The 17,514-nt window shown below is 27.9% G+C and overlaps 2 protein-coding genes across 2 annotated transcripts in view; one reads left to right on the plus strand and one right to left on the minus strand.

The window, feature by feature from the left end:
* LOC106684818 (uncharacterized) overlaps window positions 1-8,655 on the plus strand; it is a 14,426-nt gene extending 5,771 nt beyond the window's left edge. The window contains exons 4-12 of the mRNA XM_014427102.2: window positions 1,766-1,926; window positions 4,185-4,290; window positions 4,367-4,455; window positions 4,534-4,600; window positions 4,693-4,776; window positions 4,855-4,926; window positions 5,843-5,949; window positions 7,760-7,844; window positions 8,361-8,655. Of these exons, the coding sequence (XP_014282588.1) occupies window positions 1,766-1,926; window positions 4,185-4,290; window positions 4,367-4,455; window positions 4,534-4,600; window positions 4,693-4,776; window positions 4,855-4,926; window positions 5,843-5,949; window positions 7,760-7,844; window positions 8,361-8,470 (881 nt within the window). The 3' untranslated portion in view covers window positions 8,471-8,655. The remainder of the gene's footprint in view (window positions 1-1,765; window positions 1,927-4,184; window positions 4,291-4,366; window positions 4,456-4,533; window positions 4,601-4,692; window positions 4,777-4,854; window positions 4,927-5,842; window positions 5,950-7,759; window positions 7,845-8,360) is intronic.
* Window positions 8,656-11,550: 2,895 nt separating this feature from the next.
* Window positions 11,551-13,389, minus strand: mRpS28 (mitochondrial ribosomal protein S28). Its single transcript, XM_014427099.2, has 3 exons — window positions 13,066-13,389; window positions 12,358-12,479; window positions 11,551-11,923 (listed from the first exon to the last, which is right to left on the minus strand). The coding sequence occupies exons 1-3, from the start codon at window positions 13,294-13,296 to the stop codon at window positions 11,782-11,784; spliced, it is 495 nt and encodes a 164-aa protein (XP_014282585.1). The 5' UTR covers window positions 13,297-13,389; the 3' UTR covers window positions 11,551-11,781.
* Between the last annotated feature and the right edge of the window lie 4,125 nt (window positions 13,390-17,514).

The following is a 17,514-nucleotide window of genomic DNA, read 5'->3' on the forward strand; positions in this document are numbered from 1 at the left end:
CTGTAACACTCCAATTTAACTTAGATCAGATTTACTAAATGTATTATAATGTACAGTTGTAAATAGCAATAAATAAATATTAAAAAAAAATAAAATAAAATAAAAAAATACTTTTTTTGTACTCAAATGAAATCTTGCAAAGTGGTGCAAAACGTTGGTTATTAATAAATAGTTTATTTCTTACTAATTTTTACCTTTCTTGATCGCCATTTTTCTATCGCCATCTTTATATCTTCCTACAATTAAATACATACAGTCAACTTTAAATATTCCAGATTTTAGTCATTTATAATTTTTGTAATAATTTTTTTTTATTAACTATTTTAAATAAATTTATACTTTTTTTTGCGATAAGCAATATATAATTATTTAATAGCTGCTATTAAAGCCATCATTAGTCTAAAACTTGTTAATTCTTTCCTTTCAAATATTAAAGACATCGACATCGGGTACATCAAAATATCGATATTTTTAATTAATATATATCGAATTACAATTTAATATATTCGAAAACAATCGATACAATACATATCGATATGTTTGCTAGCTATTTAGATCTCTACATTCGACCAGCCTATTAGTCTACTTCAGCCCTATTATCATTCCACTGGTTCGCCTCTTTTCTAAGACGTATCCGCCCTAGATAGTTCTGTGATATATACATAGATGTAGATATATTTTAGGCTGGACTATTGGATCTAGTCCTACTAACACAAATACTTCCAGCATAGATTAGTATTTCTTCGGGATTTCCCAACAGATTAGGCGGTCGTTAAAGGCTAATCCATTCACAAAATTGTTTTCGAGAACTCATCTCCATCTAGGGCACATCCTACTCTCTCATAACCAGCCCGATAAAAACTGATCTGTGAAATATATATATAACTTTCATGTTTTCGTCAATATTTTGAGCGAACATAGTCAAGAAGTCTCCTTTGAATAAATTAACTTACTAATACCGCTTAATAATGCAGCTTGTAGAAGAGAAAATCAATTGATAATATGAACAATGAAATTCATCGAAGACTGCATGTTGAGACATCGTTTTATGAAAAGTTTTATCTACTGTAGTTGCTACTTGAACAGGCATTAAACTCTAATAGTACAAGAGTCTTATTTTTTCAAAAATCCAACATTTTATACGAACAACTAGAAATCAACATTTTGTGAGTTTATTTCGTCAAATATCATAAAAACTACTACTCCTACAAAGATAAACATTATTAACTATTTTAAGTAAATTTAACTAGTTTTAATTTCATACAAACATCTGTACGTCCAATGGTTTCTGAAATAAAGTTTTTCATAAATCAAACTTATTGTTCGAAAAACTATAAATCAATTTAATTTAGTAAATATCATGAAAACTAATATTCCTACTAAGGTAAAGGTCATAAACTACTTTATAGTACTTTAAACTAGCTTTGATTTGAGTGCTAATAGACATTTGTACGTCGAATGGTTATTGAGATATAGATTTCTCAAAATAAATTAACTAACTACTGATATTTCAGTACATTTTTATGAAATGTTTCTTTTTAAAAAGCTATGTCCGGGGAACTATGGAACGTAAATAGCTCTATTACGGCTCATATTTTAGCGAATTTGCTCTACTTTAAATGATGTTTGTGAAATTTGTGTACTATTTTCTGTTGATACTAGGTATAATCAAAACTACGTGCCCTACAGAATAGAACCCAGACTCAAAATTCGTGCTAAACGATGTTATCTATCTCTAAAATATATTCTTAATTTGTTTTTCCAGTTACTGCCAGTTGCGACAGCATGATAGACAACAATATAACCTACTTCGTGAGCCCAGAGTTTCCCAGCCTGACGAGATCAAACCGAGTCTGTTCTTTGCAGGTGAAGAAGATGGCTCCTGATGTGACCCAGATACGGTTGGACTTCATCCACTTCAACTTGGTCAGTACCCGTACCAAGTAGGTAGCTCATACCAAAATGTTGCCAATAATTAACCAACTTTCAAATGTATAATTAAACCGGATTCACACGCTTGCTACTTGCCGCAAAACAAATTCACAAATGTTAGTGTCCACACGCTTGTGTGTTTCCAGAGAAGCACAAGTGGTGGCTGTCGAATTTGTGTCGGCTATTAACTTTAATTGAAACTATTTTTATTATAAAAAGAAAAAAAATTAAAGAAAACGCAAAAACCAGCAAAGAAGATAAAAATCGAAGTTAAATAATGAAACCATCAGACTCCAGCATTATTTGGTATATAGGAGGTAGCAGTCAGGCCACCTGGGTATCAGTCAACTTGTAAACTTCCCGTCTAGTTCTTGCACATTAATTATTGTAGTGTTTTGTATTGTGTATATTTAAATAAATTGTTTTTAAAAAAGTGAACTTAAACAATTTATTATATAACTTCGATATAAATGGTATTGGATTAATTTTTAAATTCAACTTTCGTTCTAGTATTTTATAAAATAATTGGTAATGCAATTACTCAGAATTATGTTTTTATAAGTGAATATTTTTACTATGTCAAATCAAAAATATACAGCTATGGCCATTGACAAGATTTGAAAATTCGTAATGCACAATTTGAGAACTGTAACATACGTCATTTCAGTCCGGGATTCAATTGTCTGAGTCAAAGATCCATATAATATAAACATCCATTTGTTAGTAGTTCTTTAACAATATTAAGCGCAAAAGTTTTCTAGTTCTGCTTAATACCAAAAAAAGACACTGAGTGGATCAGCTACAACTGTCGATCCTAGATTCGATATAGATTTAGGTTATAATTGTTTTAAAGATCGATATTGGAAGATTTTTTGTTGACTGTACATTATTAAAAAGTAGAAAGTGGGAAGATGGCTTTCAAGAAATGTACGCAAATAGTAGAAAAAAACCTATAAAGTTATTGATAAACAGTTTTTTCTGTTATTTCGGTAACTTTTTTGACTGCCACCCAGACCATATTCCTAAATTGAAGATCGATAAGTACTTAAAAAATCTTTCATCGCCATGAAAGAACTCTCTTATTCGGAACACCTTTTGATAATTAGGACAACTTCACTCTCACATTTAGGACAAAGGTTGCTAATAGTCTGATGTTCTAATCCATTAATTGTCTTTATGTGGTCTGATTGAACCAAATGAAAAGAATCGATGAGAAAGTACAGCTTCGAAATCCGTTTGTATAAATAAATATTCAAATAAAATTAAATAATCATTCGGTAAATGTTAACTTTAGGTTCTCCAAAAACGCGGGAAACCACTATTACTCGACCAGAGTATACATATGTACGACCATAACCCCAGTATCTCCGCCGATTCCCAAATCTTTGTTTAAAAATGAATTACATGCTGATTATCAGTATAACAAAACAATTTTTTTTATATTTCATTTCATATGAAAAATAATGTTTCAGACATATGATATGCAAATCAATTAGTTATCTAACACATCAAATAACACTACATAAATACTCCTTTTTAGGTAATTTTCTTAAACAAATGGAAACACTAAGTACTATTCAATGTCAAATATTTTTAATTCAATTTATAGTTAAATAAAGAAACACTAACTACAAAATGTTATATATATATTTCAATATTAAAGAGCATTATTTCATGATGATGTGGTATGTTGTAAAAAATATATATTTATTTATGTTTGACATTAAGGTGATGATTTCCAAGATTACATGAATCTCAACTGATAATAAAATAATAATAAAGATAATAATACAATATTTAAAAAATTGACTTAGATTTCGGATCTCCTATAAGTAGCCCTGATGAAGGCTGAAAATTATGGCCAAAACGTTAGTAATATTAAATAAGTTCTTTTAACTTATTTGCGATATATTCTGACCACACACCCCAACCATCTTCTCCCATATATTATACATAGTCAACTGTTTTTTAATCATTATTAAAAGAATTATTTGATAGAAGATGAAAATGGTATAGAACTTATAGATGAAAATAAATTATATCAATTACGTTATAAACAAAGAGATATGTTTACAAAGGGCTCGCCTTGAATGTTATACTGTCTATATATGTCAGATATTTACTGTTATTTAAGATAGTTGTGCTTTTGTTTTGAAATATTAAAATAATCATAGCGTAATGATAGTATTGCCTCATTTTTTGAGTTTCTGCTCTTCTTGATAAATATCATGTAATATTAATATAATTTACAGGGTCAACCAAACAGAAGAACTGGTGTATGTGAAACCGATATTTTTACTGTAAGTGGAGGTAGTTCCAGAGACATCAGACTGTGTGGACAGAACAGCGGACAACATTGTGAGTTGATTTGGAAGAAACTTTTGTTTTAAATAATTTCTTTAAATCATTACAACTTATGAATAACCATTTTCAGTGTACTTCGATGTTGAAAATATAAAAGATCCGATTACTATCACAATGAATCTAACACAGCCAGAAGTGAACAGAATATGGGAAATAAAGGTGAGAGATTTTAGTCGTTTGCATAATACAATGTCTGAAATCCTGAAATAATTATTGCATACTCTTTTGTCTTCTAAGATCACACAGATCGAATTCAACAGAAGAGCACCAGCTGGCTGCAGTCAATATCTCCTAGGAGTGAGAGGTTGGAATTGCTTCTCATACAATAACATATATACAATAAAACCAAATTACAATATCAATCCCTTTATTACAATGAGTTTAGAATGTTTCCAGGTGTAGTCCAGACGATGAATTATGCAATAAATGGTCGCCATCTTGCCAATCAGGATTATACTGTCTGCATCAGGCAAGAAGAGAGTGAGTTATAAAAAAGATAAATTCTCAAATTTTAAGTAATAAGTTGATTATTGTAATTTTTAATGGTAATTATTTCAGAAATGTGTTCTATCGTTTATGAACCTTGTGACGAAAATTCATTCAAGATCGGACCACCCATTGGAGGAGGAGGTGACTTTTTTTGTATTTTATTCCTGAATTATTTAAAATTGTCATTAAAATCACTTTTGCATTCATAATATTTTTTAAATTTCTTAGGAGGTCTATGTACATTGTTAACAAAGGAGCATAAAATAACTTCCAATTTTATACTTCTATTCTTTTCTACACCTACCAAACTTTACTTTTTGAGGAAGCATTTCCAGTCTTAAAAACATTTTTACTAAAATTAGAACCTAGAACATTTGGTGCCCGAATGGATTTATTTTTGATGTCAGCTTCCAAAAAAAAAAAAGGCAATTTTAACTAAAATACAATAAAGTTCTCACCTGGTTTTAAAAAAAGGTATTAAATTGATACAGTTATATTCAAATAAATAGAAAAACTTCCTGCTGTGAGAATCGTTCAGTATGTCATTTCAGTATATATTGAAAATGACAATGCCTAGATCACATTACCTTTAAATAGCAATTTAATAAGATTAAATTCTAAGAACAGTATTGATATAAAGAATAACTTTATTTTTATACAGTAATAGTTAAAATTTAAGTTCAAGGCTCAAATTTTAAACCTTTATACTACATAAAAATAATATAATATCTAAAAACTGTTGTAACTGAATTGACATCACTTTCATTCCAACCACCTCATTTATTCCACTTATATCATTAATTTTTTTTTTTATGTTATAATTAGGGATTATTTATTTTAAAAGATAAAAATAGGACCATGTTCCTTTTTCTACTTAACCAGGAAGAACTGCATCACTACTTTTATATCTATATTTGTCTCAAATTTTAGTGAGGCAGATTATTAAAGTTAATTTGGTATTACTTTAATTCGAAACATATACTTAGCTCATTCAATCACCCTTATGAAAATAATTATCTGAAGAACTTTTTTAATTTATATGTTCCTATTGTTCTAGATGATATGGGCTCTGGTGATGGAGCAATGATGTCTATGGGGAATGGAAACAATCGTCAATGCAATGATAGGATAGTGATGGCATGCGACACAGAGGACTTTATATCTGTCAGTAGATTGTCAGCAAATATTTGATTTTTATGTGATTAACTGATAAGTAAAAGTGGTTCAAAGCCTGAAAAACATGACTATAATAGAAATATACTGGCTTAACAGCTCATAAAATGGCTTACCTACTTGATAGTAGTAGGTGTCCTGGAAACTTTAACTTAAGCTTCTTAGTCTTGACAATTACTTTTTTACCAACCATTGCACTGGTCATGACCTTCCATAAGATAGGGTTTTGCTCACACAACAGTTTTATGGCACATTTTTTATAATTCAAGTTTTATTAATGTTCTGATTTTTATTGTATACAAGTACAAATAGGAATGCCATCAAATATGAAGGCAACAAAACAGTTTAGAAAAGTATAATTCAGAGTTACAGTTTTATATGCTGAAAATGAATGAACAAGTGATTGTTTTACATAAAACCAAGTATTTTCAGTAAAAAAAAATTGAATACTATCTTTAAAATAGTTAGCCGAGAGCCGAGGTCTTCCTACTCTCCTTGTCCTATAAATTTTAAAAAATAAACCTTTCATCCAGAATCATCCTAGGAATCTCATCCTGGGTTATTCTTAATACATGGCCTACCCACTGAAGTCATCCTACTTTGATCACCCTTACAATATCCGGGTTCCTGTAGAGGCCTGCCAGTCCAGCATTTGTTCTCATCCTCCAGATCCCATCAGCACAAACCGAGCCATAAATTTTACTCAATATTCTCCTCTCGAACCTTAGGAGAAGGGCTTCCTGTGAACTGGGCCCTGTTTCATAATAAAGTACAAACTAATACTATTAGTGTTGTAAATTTATCTTAATTCAATTACACAGATTTGTACAATAGTAACTTGTACTTTAGTATTTTTTAATTCCTGTAATATCACTAATAGTCATACCTATCATGAAAAAAATAAGTATTAGTATTATTACCACACTAGTTTCTACTCTTGTGCTATGAACTAATACTATTAGCTTTCATTATGAAACAGGGCCCTGGTCTGACAAGGCAAGAAAAAACTGAGACTTCTGTTTAATTTAAATTACTAAAATTTATTTAACAAAAGTATATACAATTCCATCAAAACTTAATAGCAAATATTTTACATAATTGTTGGAATATCTTCCGGGTGACAGTCAATGAAGGTATACAGTTAGATGAAAAACTATATATTAGTAACCAATGTTTGGCACACTTAACAGGGCTTCCACAGGGTTTTAGCTATTTGCGTGCTTTTCTTATCTGCCAAACGGACCATCTTCCAAAAAGTAATTACATATGGTCAACTAATAATCTTCCTAATATTTTACTTATCTCAATCCCGGCTTTATTATGACAATAATAAATTACGAGTCAATTCTATAAAAGTTTTTTAATGAATAAATTATGAAATAATCATTAGAGGAAAAAATAATTTTAAAATTTGGACATGAGCTGCACAATTAATGACAAACCAGCCGAAACTTCCAAGGCTAAAAAATTGAAGTTTTTTGTTCCTTTACAGACCAATCAGTAAACGAAAACCTTTTTTCAAGGCATTAGATTATTTTCTAAAAAGCAATTTTTAATAAAAGGGGATATATTACAAATGAATATCTTATCTCATTAACTCCCAGCTTTCTTGAAGAGATTATAAATAAACTATCTTATTGGAAGAATCATAAACGAACCAATTTATAAGTTTTGATGAATTAATGAAAGTAGATTAAATCCATTCATGTTATATTTATATTGATAATAAATAGTAAACATATAGTCACATCATTACATTGTTTATAATTATGAAAATTAATATTTAATAACTGACTGACAGGCATCAGGAAGTGGTGGGTTATGCGACCTCCTTCACTGCGGAAGTACATTCTGCTCTGATCAACAAGGACAATGCCGCATTGAAAGTTAGTATAATAATCTATTTTCAAATTATAACATTAGATATATTAGAATTATAGGTTGTTTATAAAATAAATTAAAAAAATCAAATTGTAATTAAATCTTCCTGTTTGGGGTCCACTGGGTCTCTATAGCCTATTTCGTTGTATGTTATGCTTACAAAATCAAATATATTTTTAAATTACATTCAATTTTTCCTTGAATTTCAATTGAAAAATTTCATCTTATGATCTATGGTGATTTTGTTCTCATAAAAACCATAGTTAAGTTATCACTAGACCCAAATTGATATATTATATCTGTAAAATTTAATTTTTTTATTTTTAGTTTCCTCACAATGATTTAAAGAATTAGCGAGAGTAAAATATTTAAACATTATTGTGTTAAATTACTAAAGTATGCCCAATAAAAATTATTATTTATTAAGTTCTTGGCAAAAAAATATATGGATATTATAAATATTATTTTTAATTGACAGATATTTTCAAAATTTTACTAAAATATGTTAAATTAATTCTTAGGTAGCGTGAAGCCATTTAATATTAGAATCCAGTTCGGAGAAGGTCTAGAAGAAAGTCCTGATGACAACCTCGGAATGTGCTTGAAATACGATCAGCAACCCTGTACCTAATTTAAAAAGTTAATAACTTCTTGATTAAAATAATGGGGCTTCGAAAGGATATTTTGAAACCATACTTGAAATTGTCTCTGCATTGGAGATAACCTATGTGTCACCATTTTGTTTTATTGAATTTTTGCTAGTCTTTTATTTAAAATTTTAAATTTTTATAAAAATAAAAGAATAATTTATGATTACTTTTAAGTTTAATGTTGAGTCAAATGATGGTAGAATTTAGTATACTAAATTAATAAAAAAATCAAACTAAAGAGCTCTAGTGTAGTCATAAACTTGATTTTGATTAAGAAAAAGGTTGAAATATGATCAATATTGTTGAATAGAGATAATTTTTATTTTATATGGGTGTAAAAATTAATTAATTTATAGGTATAATATCAATTTTTCACTCCTTATTTCTTATTTATTTATGTTTTGGACTATTTGTCCAGCTTCGAGAACATTATATTTATTTTGTTAAAAATTATATAAAAATCAACTTATATACATTGTATGTTGAATGTGAAATATATTGCTTTACTACAGTACCTGCAATATTTAACATGCAAAGTATATTAGTTGATTTTTATATAATTTTTTACAAAATTATTTAAAATAAATGTAATGGTCTCGAAGCTGGACAAATATTTTTGAACATCGACAAACATGAAAAAATAAGGAGTGAAAAAGTAATTTAAGGATTTGATTTTGTGTTAGGAATAAATAATTATTATAATCAACAGTATTCCTTAATTATAAATGATGTTATGGTAATCTGGAGTCATGAAGTATTAGAGGATATTTTTATGTAATAAAGAATTTTGATTTCCTTCTTACAGTAAGAGAACCTCTTGTTTTTCTATTTGAATTGTTTAATTTATTTACAAGAATTGTACTTTGTTTAATATTGCTTTGTTCAGTGTTTATTGTATATTTTTATTTTAATAACCAGATGATTAATTAAAATTTATTTAACATATTTATTGTATAAATAAATAAAAGGAATTTTAGAACACAGATAATAATAGTAAAAACAAACATGAAATATTCATAAACCCATAACTTCCCTTCGACTCAACCATATGGACGAAGTCTTCCCAGATTGATAAATCAAACTGTGTTGACAACTTTACATATGAGTACATTACCCATTTTTTTCTTTATCTCCAGATTTCCTCCAATATTAAACCTCTAAAGATTCTAGATAGGTAGATTCTGTTTCTACCCTAAGGTTAGCACTGGTTATACCAGGGCCCTTTATAAGTTAATTTTAAGGATGAAGGTAAAATGATATTTTTAATAAAACAAAATTTAGTGGCTTTACTTTCAACAGAAAATAACAATTCGATCTGTTGCTATTGCTTTTTTTATTTTAATCCTTGGTTTAACATATGTTGAAAAAACCAAAACTTAAAAAATCAATTGAATCATAAAAACATATATAGATGTTTGATGGTGCTGATCCAGCGTAAAATAGACTTGATATACCCAGAAAGTACTCTCTCTTTCCCAAAATTTTATCTGATCCAAATGTAATCATCATTTCTTATTTCTTGCATTTTTAGCTCGATGAATGTTTCAATTCAAGGAGCTAACAAAAAATGCTTTTTATGTAAACCAATGAATTAATTAATTAGTCAAATAAGTTATTAAAAAACGTATTTATTAGAGCCGTATCGGCCAGAAGTGACTTGAATATCTGATGTCTTCCAAAACCCCTGATAATGGCTAGAAATCTATCCCAAACGTTGCCACTAATAAATAAGTTTTTTTAAAACTTATTTGTGTTATTCTCTGACCGCAACCCCAACCATCTTCTCATAATAAATTAATCATTTTTCAGACTGATTATAATTTATTTACATGGAAACAAGAGAAGATTCCTTCCGCCATATTACAATTATTAAAAAAGAGTATTAATACAGATTCAGGCATATTTGTAAATTCTCATTTATATCTTTTAAAAACTTCATTTATATAAAGCAAAAATGAGACATTATTTATATTTTTTAAATTATACTAACCATAACTGCTCTTATTTTTGATCAAAAAATATTGATCCTCTAGAAATATTGTAGGTGAGTTCTATGGTCATAGGTCATATGATCAGCAAAGACACACAAATAAACAAAACTTATTTATTTGTGTCTGATAAATATATTTTGTTTATTTGTGTATCTATGCTGACCGCACTCCTGACCATCTTCTCCTCACATAAAATATGTTATGTTGTAACATTAATAACAAATATCACTTTCCCAATCGTTATATACATTTAGGTTCAAAAATATTAATTCTGAAAAGTCATTTAGTCACCCAAAAGTATAATGTTTAATAGAAAATATGTGGCTCTCATTTTTAAATCAATTTTCGTATCTTATTTTAGCAACACTTAATCCTTCTAAAAAATAATTCTCAATTAACAAATTGGCTTAATCCATCATATTCAATTACTTTCATCAATGAACTTATGGTTAATTATTAATTAGTGGAAAATTATTTTCATATTTGATATACTACAAATGAAATGATAAATTTTTTCTTTATAATTTTAGATTTCAATATGACATTCAAAATTCGAATAAACTTTAATCTCCCTTAAAATTCTTGAAAATCCATTATTTTATTGTTCAAACAATATTTGAATCCATTTGCACTACAGTTTATGGTTTTGTTTTTTATATAATTTCTTTCTATTAAATCTGAAATTCAGAACAAAATTACATTTAATTATTCCTACATAAGGATTTTTCGCTTACATTTCACAAAGATCATTTACAAATAATAAAACAATAATTTTTTAAAAGTACCATATCGCCGGGTTGGAGTTGAAAATGATCAAGTGGCATTAGTACAAAGATAAGGTTTTTTGCTATCTACCATAGAATGAAATCTATGCTTTATAACTTATAAATTGTGAAATTATCAATAATTGTAAGTTAAATTTTGAAGATTCAACCATTTTGTTAATCCTGAAGCATAGATATGGTTAAAATCTTTAGATCTGTGTAAAAATATAACCCGATGATACACTCAATATATCCAGATTCAAAGTTTAAGCATAAAATTTAATTAGGATTATTAATGTGAACATATAATCTCATGATATATTTATTATAAATATACTTAAAATTAACTGTACAACATATTTAGACAGACTAGTCTGGTGATTGAATCTTTTTACAATGATTTACAAAAATAATACAAATGTTCGACTATTTCATAAAAATTCAATCCATCAAACAAAATAACATTGAAATCTATAACATTACTAAATTACACAGAATTAAATAACTTATAAATAGTTAAAATATACGTCCTAATGTCTACTTCGCTGGAGAATACACGAGACCCAACAGCTGAGCATCTGCTTCAAGAATTGTTAAATCTTTCTCAGAACCAAGAAATTTAGTGGACAGTTCCAAATCTTTAACTCGTAACCTAACCTTTGAGCCTAATACGTAATCACTGAAAATTAATTGAACACTATTAAATAAAATTAGTACATATCAAACTTTATCTTATAATTGATATAATAACTACTTTACTGGGAAATACTTACACTTAAAGAACAAATCGCACCTCAGGAAACTTAAAATAATTCTATTTGGTTTATTTTTTCTAAAATTAAAATTTAATTTTTATTCAAATTAATTATTTATCATTATTAACTATTAATCAAATCAAAAATAATTATTAACCAAAGTTATTGAACAAAAAAAAGATCAAATCAGATGTAATAATGAGATCAGATGTACAAACCTATAATACCCTAAAATTATTAAATTTGACAGTAATAAAGATGTTTTCACAAAATTTTAAAATTAAAAGTTTATCCAGAGGTTTGATATTATCTTTAAAATGGTATTAGCAAACGAAAGATAAAAAATCAAGAAATTCACCTTCCATTTTTTAATGGCCTTCGGCAAACACAGTGAAACTTCCAACCAAAATCAATATATAAATCATCGTCTACCACATGAAATACTGTCCCCGTAACAACTCTACCTTCAGGATCTCCAAGCTGAAATATAATGGAACCACTATCAGAAATCATGAAGATATAAAAGATAAATATGTTCACTACAATACTAGCTATAAAAGGTAAAATGAATAGGTATACAAAAATGTCTTTAATCACCAAAATTATACCCTTATGTAACTTGAAGTTGGAATTCCCGTTTTCTATTAATGTGAGAATTAATGGTGCAAGTAACACCAAGTTTCAAGATTTATACATTTATTTTAACTGAACTCCCAAATGGCTGAATGTGTGCAAATACTGTGGTGAAAGCAATATTTATGAATTCTTCCATTTTTTGCGGTTTAAAAAAGGTCCACTTTTCTGAGCAATACAACCATTCAATTTACACACCATGACATGCCAGAATTTTTTCTGTTTCTAAAAAATAAGCAATTTTCTCACCAATTAAAATCAAAGGGCAAAAAAGGATTTTCACCCATATACTAATCACAAATGCATTATAAGTTAACAAATTATTTACAGTTAGGTAGATAATGGTAAATAAAATACCAATAATTATTATAACTGTTTTTCAAATAGAAGATACACTTATCTTTCTCATTTCCATAAACAGGTATCAACTCACATCAATAAACTTTGAATTCCTTAAAAGAGTAGCAAATGAGGCATTTTCTTCATTTGGATCGTTTACATGAGAATGCTTGATAAAAGCTTTGGCAAAACCACCTAAATTTTTGGGTTCAGTTTCATCTGTAGTTGCTTTAGTGGAATCAAGCCTTCTAAAAATCTTCTGAGGGCAAGGAAATGCAACTATATTCTTTGTCCTCAAGACAAATCGAGTTAACTGCAGAGACATCTTAAATTCTAAATAATTTAAACTCAAATAATTGATCAAAACAATATTCAAATTCAGCCGATAATGATAACCTATCAGTAAAACAAACGTGTTTCTATAACCTCTTCGACTAAGAGGTATAATCTTCGAGAACAATACAAAATTAAATTGAAGAGAAATTTTATGTATTCGTCCGAAAAGTAGCAAGGACAATATAAAATATTTATTGAACATACAGAAAATATAATATATAGAAATAGATTAATTGTAGTGTCAGGTAGTAAAACGGTGAGTTTAAAAGTCCTTTTTCTAGAAATTATATTTTTAGAATTCCCGATATCCAATTTGTTTTAAAAAATATCAAAGCAGTATCATCATTTTTAAAGTTGGTAAGATTGTTTAAATGAAAAAGTTTACACGCCATTTTCTCAATAGAATGGTTAAATGATGGATCCATTTAAATGTTCTTTTAATTAAAAGAATTGTTAATTGTTATTTAATAAAGAATTGTTAAACTATGGTATGCATTAGATAAAATATTTTAAGTGCGAAACAGTAACTGCAGTGAAAATACAGAAAAGTGAGTTTTATCAATTAACTACTGTAAAATTTGTAAGGAAAGTTTCAAGTTGTTTTGGTAATTTTATTTAAATCAAGGCATTAGAGAACGAAACAGCATAATTGTTCTAATTCGTTCTGTGGAAAGTATAAAAAAATCAAATATTTCCATTTTCATTTTCCCTTTTCGACATAAAGGAACGAATATGGTTCCGTATCTATCTCTCTGTAGGCTGTGTTCAATCAAACTGTTCGATTCTGTTGAATTTTTTAGTGATTGTGAGATTTAGTACCCTGCATTGTATCAGAACACGTGTATTACTTTGCATCATCTCGCCTTTATTTTGAAAACAGTTCGTCCTATTTATATCAAATTTAGGCATTATTGCAGACATGTTTCAATATAAATTTTAGTAACATCTTTCCTTTATGCATATAAAAAAAACTACTTCCCTGTTTGTTTGTTCAAACAAAGATCCATCCTGTAAATTTTATTCTCAGATCATAAATCATTAAACTTGACATAGAAAACATGCCCAATAGAGGAGGAAAAATACAAAAACAATTTACAGATACAATGACATAGTTTACTGAAAAAGCAGTTTCCATAAATTAAAATAAGAGAATAAAAAAAATAGTGGGGAAGCAACACTAACCTATTTGCTGGGCTGAATTTTTTTATTCGTAAATTAAATATATATGGATTAGGATAATCTAATAAAATACTATTCATTATCTTTTAAATCATTTAGGAAAAATTGATATAATTTATAAATAGGATATTGTAAGATGTACTTTTATATCAAAATGTTTTATTTTATACAAAAACTTTCAGAACTAAAGAAGAAAAACAATAATTATCTGCAACATGGTTCGAATCAAATATGACACAGAAAATTATCACTTCATAAAAAAAAAAAAAAAATAATAATAAAAATAGATTTAAATTTGAAAGCATGTTCAATGTAGAAGTTGAATTTATTTTTGAAGTACCTTATAATTTTTGTTTGGCTTGATGTAAATCTGTAAAGAGTTCAAAGAGAAAAAAATCGGGTAATTGAAAAATACAAGTAATTATTGTCGACTGTATTGGAGTAATTAAAACACGTATTATCATAAAGTACAGAAAATCCAACCGATTTAAACTTCATTATGGCGATTAATGGTCATTTCAGAGTTAAAATAATTTTGAAAGCATTGGATTGACGAAGCGTGTCACGAAATCGTCAGGAAGTTAGATAAAGCCTTCCTACACAATGGGTCATATCGTTCTTAATTATATTATTTTCTTACAAGAATTTTAATAGCAGTCTGTACTGGCAAAATGTTATTTTATTATAAATCTAAGCAAAAAATAAAAATAATAAACTATAAAAGCATTATTCTTAGCCAAACCAAAGCTGTTTAGTCTCTTAAAGTCTTTTCAAAATTTTAGAATTATTTTTCAAATTTCAACGAGGTCGTAGGGTTTCATCTTGCAATTTACTCTTTCCATGAAAATTGTTGGATAAATGACCTCACTAAATAGAATTTCCTATGCAATTTTGAGTTTAATAATCTATTTGATATTCCCCAACCTCAAATTTTCTTTTGGGATCTTCAAAATATTTGTAGTAGGGTGGTGAGGTGTAACTCTCCCGCGATGCTTATGGGCGTGAATCGTAGTAAATAAAATCCAAATAGTTTTTATGATAATAGTGCCAAAGATCAAGGCAAAAGGGTGCCAGATTGCACGATGACGCAATTGTTTGCGTCATTTAAATACCATGGGTCATTGTCAACACCTCTTTCAGAGTGAGAATAAATTGTGTGACACCAATCGCTCATGATTGCTCATAATAAATAAATTAAATACAATATTAATTTATAAAAAAACATTTTGTTTTCAAAGAGGTCCTGCTCAAATATATAGGGTTTTTACTCACAGATCATGCATTATTTTTTATTTCTTTATATTCAGATCTGCCTAATGGGCCTTACATGGTTATTTTAACTTTTGACTATTGATAATATGGGTGTTTAGTCTCGAGCCAACAATACACTCCTAACAATTTACAATGCAATAATTATAAATAATACACGCAACAATAATAATAGATATATAATTTAAGAATGAAAGAAAAAAAATAACATACAAAAACAACTAATACTTATTTAATTATTAAAATAAATAACTCACTTATTAATGGAAATATAACTTAAGAAAAGAAATTAAAATAAAAAAATTTAATAATAAAAATAGATATAGAGTTTATGGCAGAATGCCTTGCAATAGTCTACGCTTCAGACTTCGAGAGGTAGTTGGATTTCCTACGTTGTAAGTCTCTGCACCTTGAACTGCTGGTAAATAGGAATGTAATTTTCGTAAAAAGTTTTTAGATGAATTCCATTATGTAACTACGCGATGCAATTGGCTATTTATTTTAAACTAAGGGTCATATTCTTATGACATTGTTTTGGAATATTTTTTTCCTTTTTATGTACTCCAAACGTCACAGCCGTACTTCAGTAATAATCTTAAATTTTTTTTATTAATGGGTTTATCTCGGATTAATCTAGATGTTCTATTAAAGAGAGGATGCATACTCTAAATCTTCCTAAAGCAATTTGTAGAAACGTTTAATAAGTATATAGTACATTTGTAATTTATGGATATCTCATGCGTTAAACTAATAGCAAAAATGCATTCAACCAGTTCTTCCCTACATTTCCCAGTGGCTAACCCAGTTTAACAGTCGTTTAAATTTTTTTGTATGCTCTTTCCATTTTTGCATTTAATATGCTTTCAGAAAAATCGAACAAAATAATTATTAAGATCTAATAGAATATTTACACAAATCAAAATCGAGGATCCTCTAAATCAAGGATTTTCGTTTAGAAGTTTACATAATAAATGAAGTAACGTTTATAGATAAGCGAATTAAAAGAAATAACGGATAAAAATGAATAGAAATCGTTCCAATATAAAAAAAAAATTTGTTTTTTTAAAAATACTAAATATCTAGCGGAACAAGAAATTAAAGAAACGGTTAAAATAATTGGTCACTTTGAATAACTGTTTGGAACAGTTATTTTGGAAGAAAAGAGACATTCCGAACATAGATATGATTCATGGTTTTGTAAAGTTATAGCACTAAGTATATTTGCGTAATACTTCCGCAATACATATATATATAAATTCTATCCATTTGTGTTCATTTTATAAAAGTATTATAACCTACGAATTTTTATAGTTAAAGATAAGAAAATAGCGGAAGTATTACGTAAATTGACTTAGTGTCTATTTTCTGACTTAAAACATTCTTTAAAGATGTCTCTAAAGTGAAGCATTTATATATTTTTTAAAAATGTTATTAAGTTTTTTCGGTGTTAAGACGATTTTTTGACTTATTTGTCTGGAGTTGTTTTTAAAGTTGCAGCTACCATGCATTGTCTTTATCACTTTTATTGTTCGAGTGGAACCGCTTCGATAAGAAAATTATCTCCAATAGAGCACAGGCATTCTTCTTGGCTTAACCAATAATTATTTTAAAATTAAAATTTTAAATAATCAGTTTTTTTTTGTAGTTTAATATTCCAAACGACAATGTAAGGATTTATGGTTTATTTGTATATCTACACATGTATATGATGTATTTTTATTTTATGATAGTTGTTGGAAGGTCATACACATATTTTTAA

Source organism: Halyomorpha halys, unplaced genomic scaffold (assembly GCF_000696795.3).
Source record: "Halyomorpha halys isolate HHAL.00 unplaced genomic scaffold, Hhal_1.1 Scaffold623.1, whole genome shotgun sequence".
In the NCBI taxonomy this organism is placed as follows: Eukaryota; Metazoa; Arthropoda; class Insecta; order Hemiptera; family Pentatomidae; genus Halyomorpha; species Halyomorpha halys.